Source organism: Myripristis murdjan, chromosome 16 (assembly GCF_902150065.1).
Source record: "Myripristis murdjan chromosome 16, fMyrMur1.1, whole genome shotgun sequence".
Classification (NCBI taxonomy): Eukaryota; Metazoa; Chordata; class Actinopteri; order Holocentriformes; family Holocentridae; genus Myripristis; species Myripristis murdjan.
Window position 1 is genome coordinate 19,494,460 of NC_043995.1, and position 12,935 is coordinate 19,507,394.

At 42.5% G+C, this 12,935-nt stretch overlaps 1 protein-coding gene across 1 annotated transcript in view; it reads left to right on the top strand.

The window, feature by feature from the left end:
• efna3b (ephrin-A3b) overlaps window positions 1–3,367 on the top strand; it is a 54,364-nt gene extending 50,997 nt beyond the window's left edge. Inside the window, exon 6 of the mRNA XM_030071470.1 lies at window positions 3,152–3,367. Coding sequence (XP_029927330.1) covers window positions 3,152–3,270 — 119 coding nt within the window. The 3' untranslated portion in view covers window positions 3,271–3,367. The remainder of the gene's footprint in view (window positions 1–3,151) is intronic.
• The last annotated feature ends 9,568 nt before the right edge of the window (window positions 3,368–12,935 follow it).

The following is a 12,935-nucleotide window of genomic DNA, read 5'->3' on the forward strand; positions in this document are numbered from 1 at the left end:
CTCCTCTGTCCTCCTGTCTGCCTAGTAGACTCACCACCATCATAGTGTTAATTACAGTTATGCAAAGTTCACATACACACTCACTCTTTCTCACACACGTACACACACATGCACAAACGGCTCAGTTTAAACCTGGTTGATTACCGTGTCTCAAAATGTTTAACTAAGCTGAATGTTGCAGGCTCATATTGTAAACTCCCCTCTCTCTGCCGTTCATTGCTCATGGTTTATTTCCTTGGTGCTGCCCTGTTCAATCAGTGTCTACAGCCCAACAGTGGTTCCCTCCTGAATACTGCCTCTTGTATTAGATTTCATTTAGATCTCATTTACATCACAGATGGAATGGTGCTAGCAGCTCCCCATGCAGCCATGTGATTACTGATGTCTTTCAATGGGAGGATACTAATTTACCCAGCCTGTTGGCTCAGGTTTCTCTATCTGACTATCAGCTTCAGCCATTAGTGGAGAAATCGGAAGATCTTTCTTTAATGAGGTTATACTGAAGCAATTACCACTTCTTGAAGTGACAGTGCATTTTGGTTGTGTTCGCCTGTAACACGAGGCCGGGCCAAAGGAAGCACTGATTGTTGTGAAATCACCTGAATTAACATCTGTAGATGTAATTGTGTCTTTGTAAGCTTTAATCCAAGTGCTCCAATAGGCGAGGCTTGTTTTCACCCAGAATCAAGCTGGTCATGCAGAAAGCATACATATTATCATAGAAACACACACATATGCCACACATACACATGCTTACACATACAGACAGAGTAAGATATTTTCTTATTCTTAAGATGACATTCAAATTCAAAAATGCCTCTAGGTGTCTGAGCTGCCTAATTATCAAGCAGATGCTGTCTAGTTTTTTATGCTCCAAAATGTGCACATACTCATAAACATGACCAAACACACACACACACACACACACAGATGTTGTGATGTACTCCGCTTCCTTGTGCGACCTGCTGTTTGGCTTGTGCGTGTGTCAAAAGGTCACAATGTACGTCACATGCGCGATGCACACAGCACGCCAAAAATGTGTTTCGCGCAAATGATGTGTGTGTTTTTCTCTGACAGGGTGAGAGCGAAACTGTGTGTGTGTGCGCGTGCGTGTGTGTGTGCATGTGTGTGTGTGTGTGTGTGTAATGAGGCGATTAGCCGAGCCACACGTTGAAACCAGTTGCGTGAGATTCTCTCCAGCCCTGCTGTTTGTGTCCTCCAGCCCACATTCCCCTGTCACTCAGCCCCACAGAAACACAGTGTTCCAGCCCCGCCGCCGCGCAGTCGGTCACGCAGCGGCCAAAGCATTTAACCTGAGCTCCACTCCCGCATAGATCTCATTAGATCGGCCGGCAGAGCATAGCAGAGCGGGCCATCTCTACGACCAGGTGTCAGCCAGTCATTACTCTGCCGTCTGACCTGCAGATCAGCTGGAAATATTGTGAGCCAGACACGGAGGCGAGTGGAAACACTGAGAATAGCCCCACTTGGAGAGCATCTGACCCTAAAATACAACGGGTGCTAATCAGCGTCAGCCGACTTCTGAACAGACAGAACACTGAACCTCTGTCTGATGTTTGTCTCGTAGTCTCATTAATCAAGTGGCTGTAAAGGGTGTGTCTGGCCACACGTGTGCCTCATAAGTGTCGACGCATCCCGAGCTGTCTGGTCCCGCTTGTTTTTTCCACACAATGTGTCGACAAGACATCATCACTTGGTGTGTAGCGCACAACAAAAGACCGCAAACTATTTATAGAACATCACCTGGTGTCTGCGCAGAGCAAGGGGGGGACGGTTCAGTGTATACAGCATGTCTCTGAGCGTGTGTGTGTGTGTGTGTGTGTGTGTGTGTGTTAGAGACGGAGAGTGTGTATATAAGTTTGTGTATGACTGAGAATGTGTCACTGCATTAGGACAATAGGACTAGGCTCTGATAACAAAGCTTCAGTCTGCCATGGACGGGCTGTTGTGTTGTCTTTGTGGCAGACTAATCATGTTGCAGTGGGAGTGTGATTATGTGCTCTGTTAGCTGCCTTTTGTTTTAACCAAAAAAAAAAAAAAAAAACTCTTGGTAAAACTTTACTTGAAGTGCATTGTTATGTAGCGCAAGATTATAAAACTGTTTGAATCCTAAATAAACTTATTACAAACTGACCGTCAGACAAAAACGGGTTACCTTCAGTTTAATTTAATGTCAACACTACAGTTGCCCTGTAAAGAATTCAAAACCCTGCATTTTGATGAGCGCCGCTTATAAAGGATGGCTGCGGTTATTTTCCGTTGGGGCCTGACTTTCCTCATTTCTTTTCTTCTCTATTTCTCCGTCATCACAATTGAAAGCTTTCATGGGTTCATGAGTTCACCACGCCACCGGTCCACACAGAGCTCTGCGTTTCATGCCGAAGCAGGCCAAAAACAGTCAAACAATCAAAGCCATTGTGTGATCAAAACACATCATTTCAACACAACAACACCCACACGCCAGTGCAACCTGTGCACATCTGATTTGCAATTATCTAGTACCTGAAAGTTGTGTATACTGTGGTATCAGATTTATTTTTTTAACGCATATGAATTAGTTAGTAATTACATTCAGGTATTCTGTTTGTTTATATAGCACCTTAAAAGCATAGATTGCGCAAATTGTGTCAGCACGGCATAGTTGGCAGGGAATCCACAAATATCCGTAGATCAAAAGATTAAAAATCAAAATTAACTGTTATTTTCACACTAATGCAATTGGCCGTGTGCAATAATATCTGCTTCAATTTGTTTCTGGAGTTTAAACTCATAAATACAAATGATTTTGGAAGTGGGTGGTCCAACGAGGAAAGCGCACACACACACACACTCTGAAGTCAAGCAATGAAATGATGTGAATGCAGCAGAACAAATGGATAATTACAAATGAAATGTTGTGGGATAATTGTCTAATCACATCTTTGTAAAGCGTGAACACAGTCAGTCATCATGATGGCAAAAAAACGAGGCTAATGGCCAGGATTAAAAATAATCAGATTTATCCGTTAAAGTTTTAAAGTGTTGCCAGGTTCTCTGCTACTGTGATGAATTATATGGATGTTTTCCTCTTTCCTCCATCTTTCTGACCTCTTCTTCTCTCTCTCTCTCTCTCTCTCTGTGTGTTTTCCAGATGACTTTAACCCTTTCGTTCCCAAGCTGGAGAAGAGTGTCAGTGGAAGCAGCCCATCCAGGGACCGTCTTCTCCTCACCGTGATGATGCTCCTCCTGGTCGCTCTCTTCATCTCCTAGCAACGGCCATCCCATCAGCATCACCATGCCAACTAGCCTTGGGAAGGTGTACAGCATCGGGGGGTGGGAGGACGAGCAGGAGCAGCGAAGACAGGAGGGGGGGGCAGAGAGGAAAAGCAGAGATTAGAGGAGAAAACAGGAAGCGATAGGAGGAGAGGAGAACGTCAGAGAGAGCAGGAGGCAAGAGGAGGAAGACTTTGGAATGAGAGTTTTCAAGCATTTCTGTGTGTGCGTGCGTGTGTGTGTGTGTGTGTGCGCGTGCGTGTGCAGGTGTGTGTTTGAGGTAGCGGGGTGTTACAGCAGTTAAAAGCCCTTTAGGCACTCAGTGACACAGATTGAACCATATATTGCATTCAAGTCAGCCTTTGCATTGCAGAAGGTACGGTAGACTGCGTGTGCCTCAACAGGCCATAGGTCAGGCTTGTTGAAACACGTGCACTCCACAAAGCATTTTTAACACAGGAGGGAGGGCTGAAATCCTACTAAAAAGGAAGAAGCAGATCAAAATCCCACCCAATTGGAATCATTTGAAGTTTTTTCCCCTGGATTTGATTGGCTGAAACACTTACCCAGGGCTAGTTGCCATAGTTTCTTGCAACGAGACTTCACCTGAACTGAAATGAACTAAAAGTCACAACAGATTTCGACTGAACTGAACTGAAATTGCCTTTTTTTCGTTGAAGTTGGAGCTGGGAACTGAGGCCTTTTCCCCCCCCCGCCCCCCGAGAGGAAAAGGAGCCAGCATGGTTTCCGAGAGCAACGGACTCATCTGAAGCGCCTCGACGTGCGTGAACTGTGCTGGTCTTGAGTAGTGGAGACTAGTGAGAAGTAGCGAATAGTTTGTAAACACACACCATCGGGACCCCAAGAGCTCCAGTGTTTTCAGTTGTCATTTTACACTCCGCTGTGTCATCCTGTGTTCACCATCTGTCTCCAGTGTGTCTCTAATGAAGGCGACTGGACTCGACGGGGTTCGGGGGGGGGAAATAAGAAGCATTTACTTGATGAATCACTCACTCAAATAAAACATCAGTCGACCCATTGGGGGGAGGGGATGGGGGTAGGGGTGGGAGGTTAGATGTGCCATTGAAACAGACATTGCAAGTCGGCATTGTTAGTCGCTGTGTTACTTTTCCGTGCTGTCTGTTGAAGTACTCGGCTAAGTCCTCTGTCATCTCTGAGGTTAACGAAGCACACAACCACCCAGGCCAGCCATGGATACGCTCAGCAATACCGCCCTCCTCCCAGCTGCCTGGAGAGACCCGCTGCAGGCCGACTGGAGGAGAGGAAGAGGGAGGGAGGGAGGACAGGCACTCACAGGAACATCATCCCGTCCTGGACAATGTGAAGCTCGCTGCTGGTCTATGTCGGTGTAGCGCCTGCTGAGTGTGAACGCACCAGAGGCTTGCTGCACCAATCTCTCATATCTCTGTAAACCCATTTGTTGGATAGCACATGTCAAGGGTTTCCTCTTTGTGTGTGTGTGTGCGTGTGTGTGTGTGTATGTGTGTGTGTGTGTGTGTGTGTGCGTGTGTGTGTTCTTCGAGTCTGAGTGAGTGCGCATGTGTCTGTGTGTCTCTTTATGTATGTGTGTGTGTCTGAGAGAGGATTTTACATGGTACTAACAGCCTGAAAATACATCAACATACTGTACATCTTATTAAGTATGAAAATGCAAAATAAAAAAAAATCAAAAAATCAAAACACAACTAAAGCTACAAGTAATACATACAAACCAAGTGCTTTGGTGGGGAGGTACGGCAATTCAAAAGTCAAACAACTGTACCAGTCGGTTGCTTCAGAATAGCGTTTCCATAGCGACTAGCACCTTATTCACCATGGTTACCCTACCCTGCCAACAATGGACTCTAGTAGGGCATGGCTTACCATAGTAGCTGATAAAGATGATGATGATGAGGAACAAGACTATGATAAAGACGACGATGAAGGACTCTGAGCCAGCCATTGACCGATCAGGTCACAGAGCTCACACGCCGGCATTTGTGTCACGGACGTAAAAGAAAAAAAAAATAATAAAAAATAAAAAAATACTCATGTATATGTGGTAACGGACAAAGAATGGAATTCCAATGTCTTGAAATCTGCCGAAGTGAAATGTTATGTAAGCATTTTTACAAACTTGAAGCTCAGTTTCCTTGCGGTGTTTCTTTTTTTTATTATTATTATTTTGTTGATTTTGCTGTTGTGTATATTTGGCTATCCTGAGGGAGGGGATAAAAGTTGGAACTGGGTGGGTTGAGCCATATGTAAACTTGGGCTGCCCTCTGTTAGTCTATTAGTCAGCCAACTACTATGAATTTTTTTTTTAAGTTAGTTGAATAATTGCATATTTTTCATTATGTATGAGTTATCTCCTGGAACTTTTTGAAGATCAGATCAGTATTTACATATATTATGTATCGGTCATTGAAAATCACTATACACCTAAAGACGTAATTTTATATGATTGCATTATTGTAGTTGGAGAATAATGTGTTTTTTACAGGTATGTCAGTTAAATGGACTATTTAATCAGTTGACAAAATCCTTTGCGTTGTAGTCAGCTAATAATTTCATAAGTTAGGGACAGACAAACTTTGGCAAACTTGATTGCACAGGTAGAAATGTTGTGTTGTCACCATGGCGAGAGAGAGAGAGAGAGATAATTCATGTGGACATGAACAATAGTCCAGTATGGTTGAAGCATTTACCTGCAGCATTAAACTACAGTGCATTACAGTACAATGCAGTGTGTGTGAACAAACCCAGGTGTATATATGGCTCCACAGTGGGAGGGCGAGGTACGAGGGGCATCGGGCTCTGGTGTGGAGTGGGAGGGCAGAAGAGCTGTGTACGGGGGCAAATCACTCTTCAAGAAGTTGCACTTAAGAACTTAGACACGAGAGCAAGAAAGTGTGTGTGCCTGTGTGTGTGCGTGTGCGTGTGTGTGTGCCCATCTATTTGTGTTTGAAAGAGAGAGAACACTTGAGAGCTCTTTTTTTTTTTTTCATCACTTCATGGCTGTGTGTGAGAGCTTTTGCATGAGATGCCGTCTGTCTTTGTCTTTACTGGTGTCAGTGTGAGTGTGCGAGCGTGTGAGAGAGTGAACGGGTGAATGGGTGAGCAAGTGAGTGAGCAACAGCCTTTCTCTTTCTGCTCTTTTCCATGTGTGTATGAACGCGTGAATGAGACCGATTGTTGTCTGGCAAAACAACAAAAGCATTTAATAGTGTTGGAAACAACAATTACAATCATGTTTACCTTCGACTGGAATGACTTTAAATGAACTTGAAAAATAAACTGTAAACTGAACAACCCGTAACAGAGGTTATAACAATGATCATGATAACAAAATAATAAGCTTACAAATCTTACTTTTAACAAGATGTGTGTTTGGGTCTTTATTTGCTTCAACTCTGTTCCTTCCCACCTTTCCTGCTCTCTCTCTCTCTTTCTCTCTCTCTCTCCCTCTCTCTCTCTCTTTGAGGATGTGAACAAGAGAATAAGCGTGTAGCTAATCCAAGACAACAGATGGAGGGGTTGCTGCCGAGGTTTTACCTGCTATATTCAGCTCTCTGTAGATAATGTTGTTTGGGAGCTCACAAATGTGATTTTCCATATCAAAGTTGGTGTGGCAACGCTCTCCCTCAGCAGTAATACCTTTACATGGTCCGATTAGGTGAGATAAGCGCTTCAATCACCAGCCCAACATTTGAATGACAATGGGACAGGCCGCCGGTGTCCATGTCTGCACCAGTTGATGGAAGGATAAAACCTTTGCTGATGTCAGAGCGTAGCCAGGCTCGCTGTTTGTCATCTTACGCAACAGGTGTGTGTCATACAGACTTGCACGAACACGACAACAGAAGGATGATAGAAGATGGACAGATAGAGGTCCGCTGATGAAGGATGGGCAGATAGAGGCAGACGTACCGACAGGTGGACGACGGACTGAGAGAGGCAGCTAGATAGATAGAGGTTGGAAAAATGTAGATTGGCAGATGGAAGCGTACAAGAGAGCGAGGCGGGCAAATAGAAGATGCACAGAAGTTGGTACATAGTAACACATAGGGGGAAGATAAGCGTCGCAAGATGTAGTTACATTCACATATCTGATGAGGCACATGACATTGCTCTGAAAACAGCCAGAAAAATGTAGATCTAGGTCACTGGCAGAAAAAAAAATACTTAACTAAACACTCATACAGCCTGTTGCTACCGAATATTATAATAATAATAAATACAATAATAATACAGTGCTTCTGAGTCACATGTGGGAACAGTAGTCTCGACTGTCTTTATCTCAACAAACTTCATTGTCTTAGTCATCTCACTCATATTGCATTTTCAGCTAAAGCTTTCCTGTTCCAGTTCCACGCCGTGTGACAGAGCTGTGCTGAGAATCAGGTTCGTCATCAGCCCAAGGGAAGAGGATCATTTCCTGGTTGCCTTACTTCCAGGCATTGCTTCAGATTATAAACCCCAACTGACATCTGGAAATCAAGGATGAATTTTGCAACTGCTAATGCCAGTTCTAGGAATCCTAATGCATACAAGAACAATTCAGGAAGCCGGGATCCTATTCAGTTCTGGCAACAGTAAATCCCCCTTTTCATGAACCATTTTGACTCAGTTTATGGTAAAGCCATCATGACCTTATTTTGCTGACCTGACAGGTTTTTTTTTTGTTTGTTTGTTTGTTTGTTTGGCCAAAGTTCAGAAACAAACAAACAAAAAAAATCAAAACAAACAAAAAATAAGGACCATACCAGTGATTTTGCATGTGTAGTGTTCTATCTATAAGATGTATGTCCTTCATGTTTCTGCTAATTTTAAATTTAGTTTCCATTTATTCCACTGCAATATGAAAATTACAGCAATTAACTTCAAACTTTCTTCACACCAGTACTCCATCCCCATTATAAAGTTGTCCACATCAGTTTTCCTAAAAGTATTAGTATTGCTGTGTTTGATGACTTGAAATTAGGCAAAGTGAAACTGTTCATCCACCAAAAAATAGTTCTCGGGGAAATATTTGCTTTACACAGTCAACTATGAGTTCTGTGGTTTATGAATGGCCACGACAGTGTTAGACACTTGAGCAGAATGTTGTAAGGTGGAGGGTTCAACCAAAATATTTAAAAAAGGGATTTTGATTATATGTTGTGTAATCTTAGCACCGCCACGTGATTTGAAAAATAGTTTGCTGCTGTGTAAGATGTGGATAAATTGTAGTAAATGGGCCAAACATTCAACATCACTGTCAAGGCCTTCTAACATAGAATTAGACTACAGCTGCATGGCACAAACTACTTTTCATAGGGGTCTTTGATTTCTCCCTCAGTAATCTCAGACCACTATTGGGCTGCTTGTTAATATTGGATTAAAACTCATTAAAACCAACATAAATAGGGATTCAGTGGCTGAATAGTGAATACAGTGTAATTGCACTCATCCAGTAGCTCTTTTATGGATGTTCATGCCATTAGCCTTCCCTTTTATGCAAGCTGATGCAGTGCAATCACAGGAAAGCACAAATAAAGTAGAATGACCTGAGGGCAAATCATAAAAAGCAGACGGGGTGAAAAAGCCACAGTGTACAGCATAAAAGGTTGTGTAATAGATTGGAGTTCACGGGAAACTTTCAAAGCGTATTACATGGGTCTGTGTTGTAGTAGCCAATGCTGGCCACTTGGTGCCGCAGTTCAGTCACAGCCACTGTGAAAAGAGGCTAAAACCTCTGAATTGTAATCCTTTGTCTGAGTACATAAAGCCATCACTTCAACAATGGCTGTTGTGTAACTGCAGTCAGTGGGATTAAAGTTTCAGATTTATTTTACTGGGTTATGATATAATCGTCTGTTTGCAGCATGTTGATGCAGCTCAGGTCATCCCGAGGGTCTGTTGTCGCTGCTGAAAGGTGGGCTTTCGGCTCTGGAGGCCAAGTACAGTTGCTTACACATGGCCAACCAGTGCAAAATTACGCAACTATTATGCTCATCCAAGGCTTCAGCAAACGACTGAAAATTCACATGAACACAGGTTTGCAAGTCACGGAGTGGATGGCAGCGATTTCAGCAGCAGTTCATTCATCAAGGAGTCATGTTCCACTCTGGTTGTTGTTTGTTTTGCTGAGAAGCTAGTGTTATGCATGGGCAAACTTGTGAATATTAAGCTGTTTGCAATAGGCCGGGTTAAAGAAATCCAATTACCAATAGCCAATACGCACAAACACACATCCACACACACACATCCGCACACAAACAGAGAGATCGCATAACACATAGGAAATGACCTTCCCCATTTAAAAATCACCTTCAGATTTGCTGGTCTCCATACACACAGCAACACACACTGTTTCCCCTGCTCACTTGTCTAATGATGAGCCCTGAGACTGGAGCAGAGACGAGGCAAGGGGAGCCCTCCTACACTGCCTTATGTCCCTGCATAAATAACCTGCTCAGCTCAACATGCATGAGTATGTCTCTGTGTGTGTGCATGTTAATTCAGTGGATAAACCTTTTAGAATTTGGGTGATTGCCAATTGTGGGCATTAGTCTGAGCATATTGTGTCAGTGTGAGTACATGTGTGTTGGAGAGCACATATGCGTGTGGTGGGTACGTACAGTATGTTCATGTCCACGTCTGCATGTGTGAGTGTGTGCACATGTCTGTTCATGACAAAGTAAGCAGTGGTAATTAACAAAGCTGAGTGTTGCTGGATCCTTCCACAGCTATAGAAGGCCACTGTTAGCTGACTCAGTGTTGTCACATAGTCGCACCTGGCGTCCTTATGTTGGCACGCCACAAAACATCCCTAAGCACATGTCAGCTGGACTAAAAAAAAAAAAAAAAAAAAAAAATCATTGAATTGCATGTAACTGTAATTAGTTCTGCCAAAATAGTGTGATCATGAACAGAATGCTTGAGGTGTTATAAGCTATATGACAACAGCAACACCTCCTGTTGAGCAGATATGACTGTAGCCATAATTGCACACATCCATGCTTGGGAGGGATCCCGCTACTTTTCACAGATGCAGTTTGATCATTGATGCTAATAATTCTGTTACGCAATCCTGATGGCAAAAATCTTACAGTTAAAGATAGAATCTGTGACATTTTTATGTAAAGACATTTCCGCCCTGCTTATCTTTTACATGTGTGACATTTTGTGCTCCTAACACTGTTAATTGGGTACATATCTCGTGGGAAAAAAATCCTCTGATGCACAGGAAGTGAACGCTGTTACATTTATGTAAGCAGTAATTTTAAGTTGATGGTGGTAAATAGGAGAAAAGCTGGGTGGACAGCATAAGCAATTAGAGCTTCCGTGACTGAACACACAAAGAAAAGGCCGATACATACAGAAACACAAAATACATCAACAGAAAACAAATACAGATCACTAACTCAGAGAAAGGCAAATGTATGAAAAATTAATATGAATTCTCTAGATTGGACAAATGAAAAGCATCAAAAGATGAGAGGGAATGGAGGAAGGATGCAGAAGTGGTTCTGACTGACAATGTTTCTTTGGACTTGTAGGTTTTGCTGCTGATTATTAGCTGCATCATTGAATAACTTTATTTTTATGCTGGCAAAGTGCATAACATGAGATGCAGCTTGTTACTATGGTCACTGTTTCCCCACGGTCACACTGCAACCAACAAGACTCGCAAGAAACTGGAAGTCTTTCGCAGTCAGCAGTTCGACAGCCAACCAGACTTCCAGGCTTCTCCATTTTCCTGCCAATGTGATTTAGTGTAATGAACAAAAGCTATACCTGGCAAATGCAAAATAGATGAGGAGCTGATTACAGCCATTTAAAGCCTCACCCTTCCCCGCAACTCTTATTTGAAAGACTGCAGGAATAAGTCTCTCAAAAGCAATGCACGGGCAACAGTGGTGTCCATCATTGGAGCTCTAAAGTCGTGTCACTGAGTTTGTTTTACCACTCACAAGCCAATTTTGTTGACAATTCAGAACAACGTAAAATTATGAAAGGCAAAGCACTGAAAAATCTATAAATCTTCACGCTGTTACATGTAGCTTTTTTTTCCTTCTCCTTCTTCTTCTATAGGAGCTTTGTCTAAGGGATCTTTTACATTTGCACAGCACAGAAAGTTCTGAGATACAGTCAGGTGCAAAGCGATGCAACGCTGTGTGGCTAATTCATTTTAAAATCAATTCTAAAATGTTTTGGCAGCCAGCAGAGTGATGCTAAAACCGGGGAGGCATCTGACCTGAGAGCTGCTCTGCAGAGTTTTGCACCACATGGAGCCCGAACAGGTGATGCTTTTCAGACTGTGGCTGCGGTCAGCGCTCTCAGTCCAGTGACATCAAAGTGCCGCCCAAGGTGCCATCAAAATTTAAAAGAATCTTGTTTGTCGTTGCTTTATATTCTGGGTAGGCATAAAGAGATTTCCATTGTAATTGTATAATTTTTTTAAGAAGCCAAATTCATGTTTCCCTCAAGTGATCAGTGTGCAGTCTTATCAAGAACAGAGGGAGGAAAAATAATTCTGTCTCTGGAAAAGAAATTGACATTGAATCCCATCTCTCTCTTTCTTTCTTTCTGCACACACAAGCATACATGCACACACACACACACACACACACACGCACGCACACATACACGCACGCACACACACACAAGTGAAAAGCAAGAATGTTTGCTTAATCAAGTACATATGAGTACATGTGCTCCCTACCGACCAACAACCACACCACCTCAGGCATTCTTCTAATAAATTTTCTCAGACATCCATATTCATTTGAACTTATGTATCTCCTTTAAGACTCTGTCCATTTCCTTCAGTCTGGTTTTCTCTCTCTTTTTCACCCTTATTCGTACAATTTCCCTCCCCCCCAATCCCTCATCACTCACATACAGCCTGCTGCAACTTTACACTATCAGCTTTTCCCTCTCTCTGTTTCTCATCCTCCCTGTGAACGAGTGTTGTGATGCTGTCCATTCCTCCCAGATTTATACTTCTGGTGTTAGTCATGCCCTCACTTTCCCCTCCTCCGCTCATCACATGCTCCCCCATCTCTAAGTTTAGCACTAATCCTCTATTTCTGAGACAGCATCTGTACTGCAATAACAGATGGGGGTTATATTTACAGACACACATGCACACACCAACATACATGCGTACAACACACGCATATTTTAACACCTCCTAAGTATTTACACTCAAATTACTCTCATATTGGAGATAAAAACACACTGAGTAAAATTCATCACAGCAGGCTGGTAAAACTGATGAGTATAAAGTGCAAAAAACAGTAGATATGTGTAAAGTGTGAACTGAAAGTGTAATTTGATCCTCCAGCTTCTCCCAAAGGGCTAAGGCTTTGGAAAAACATACAGTGAATGTTAAATATAATACCATGATACACATTATGGTACAGGTGGGAGAAAATTGATTCACTTAGGTATTGTGATTCTTTTTTTAATAGATTTTTTAAATTCCTGAATCAATGTAATTCAAAACACAAAAATCGCAATAAATCGTAATATTGAATCGCAATACTTGTAGAATCATAATACTTGAGTGCTTAAATACCTAAATACTTGATGTGCATACTTTGTGGAAATATTACTAATGATATACAGTCTCTAGAAGTGTAGGATTCAACTTTTTCCCATGGTCTAGTGCT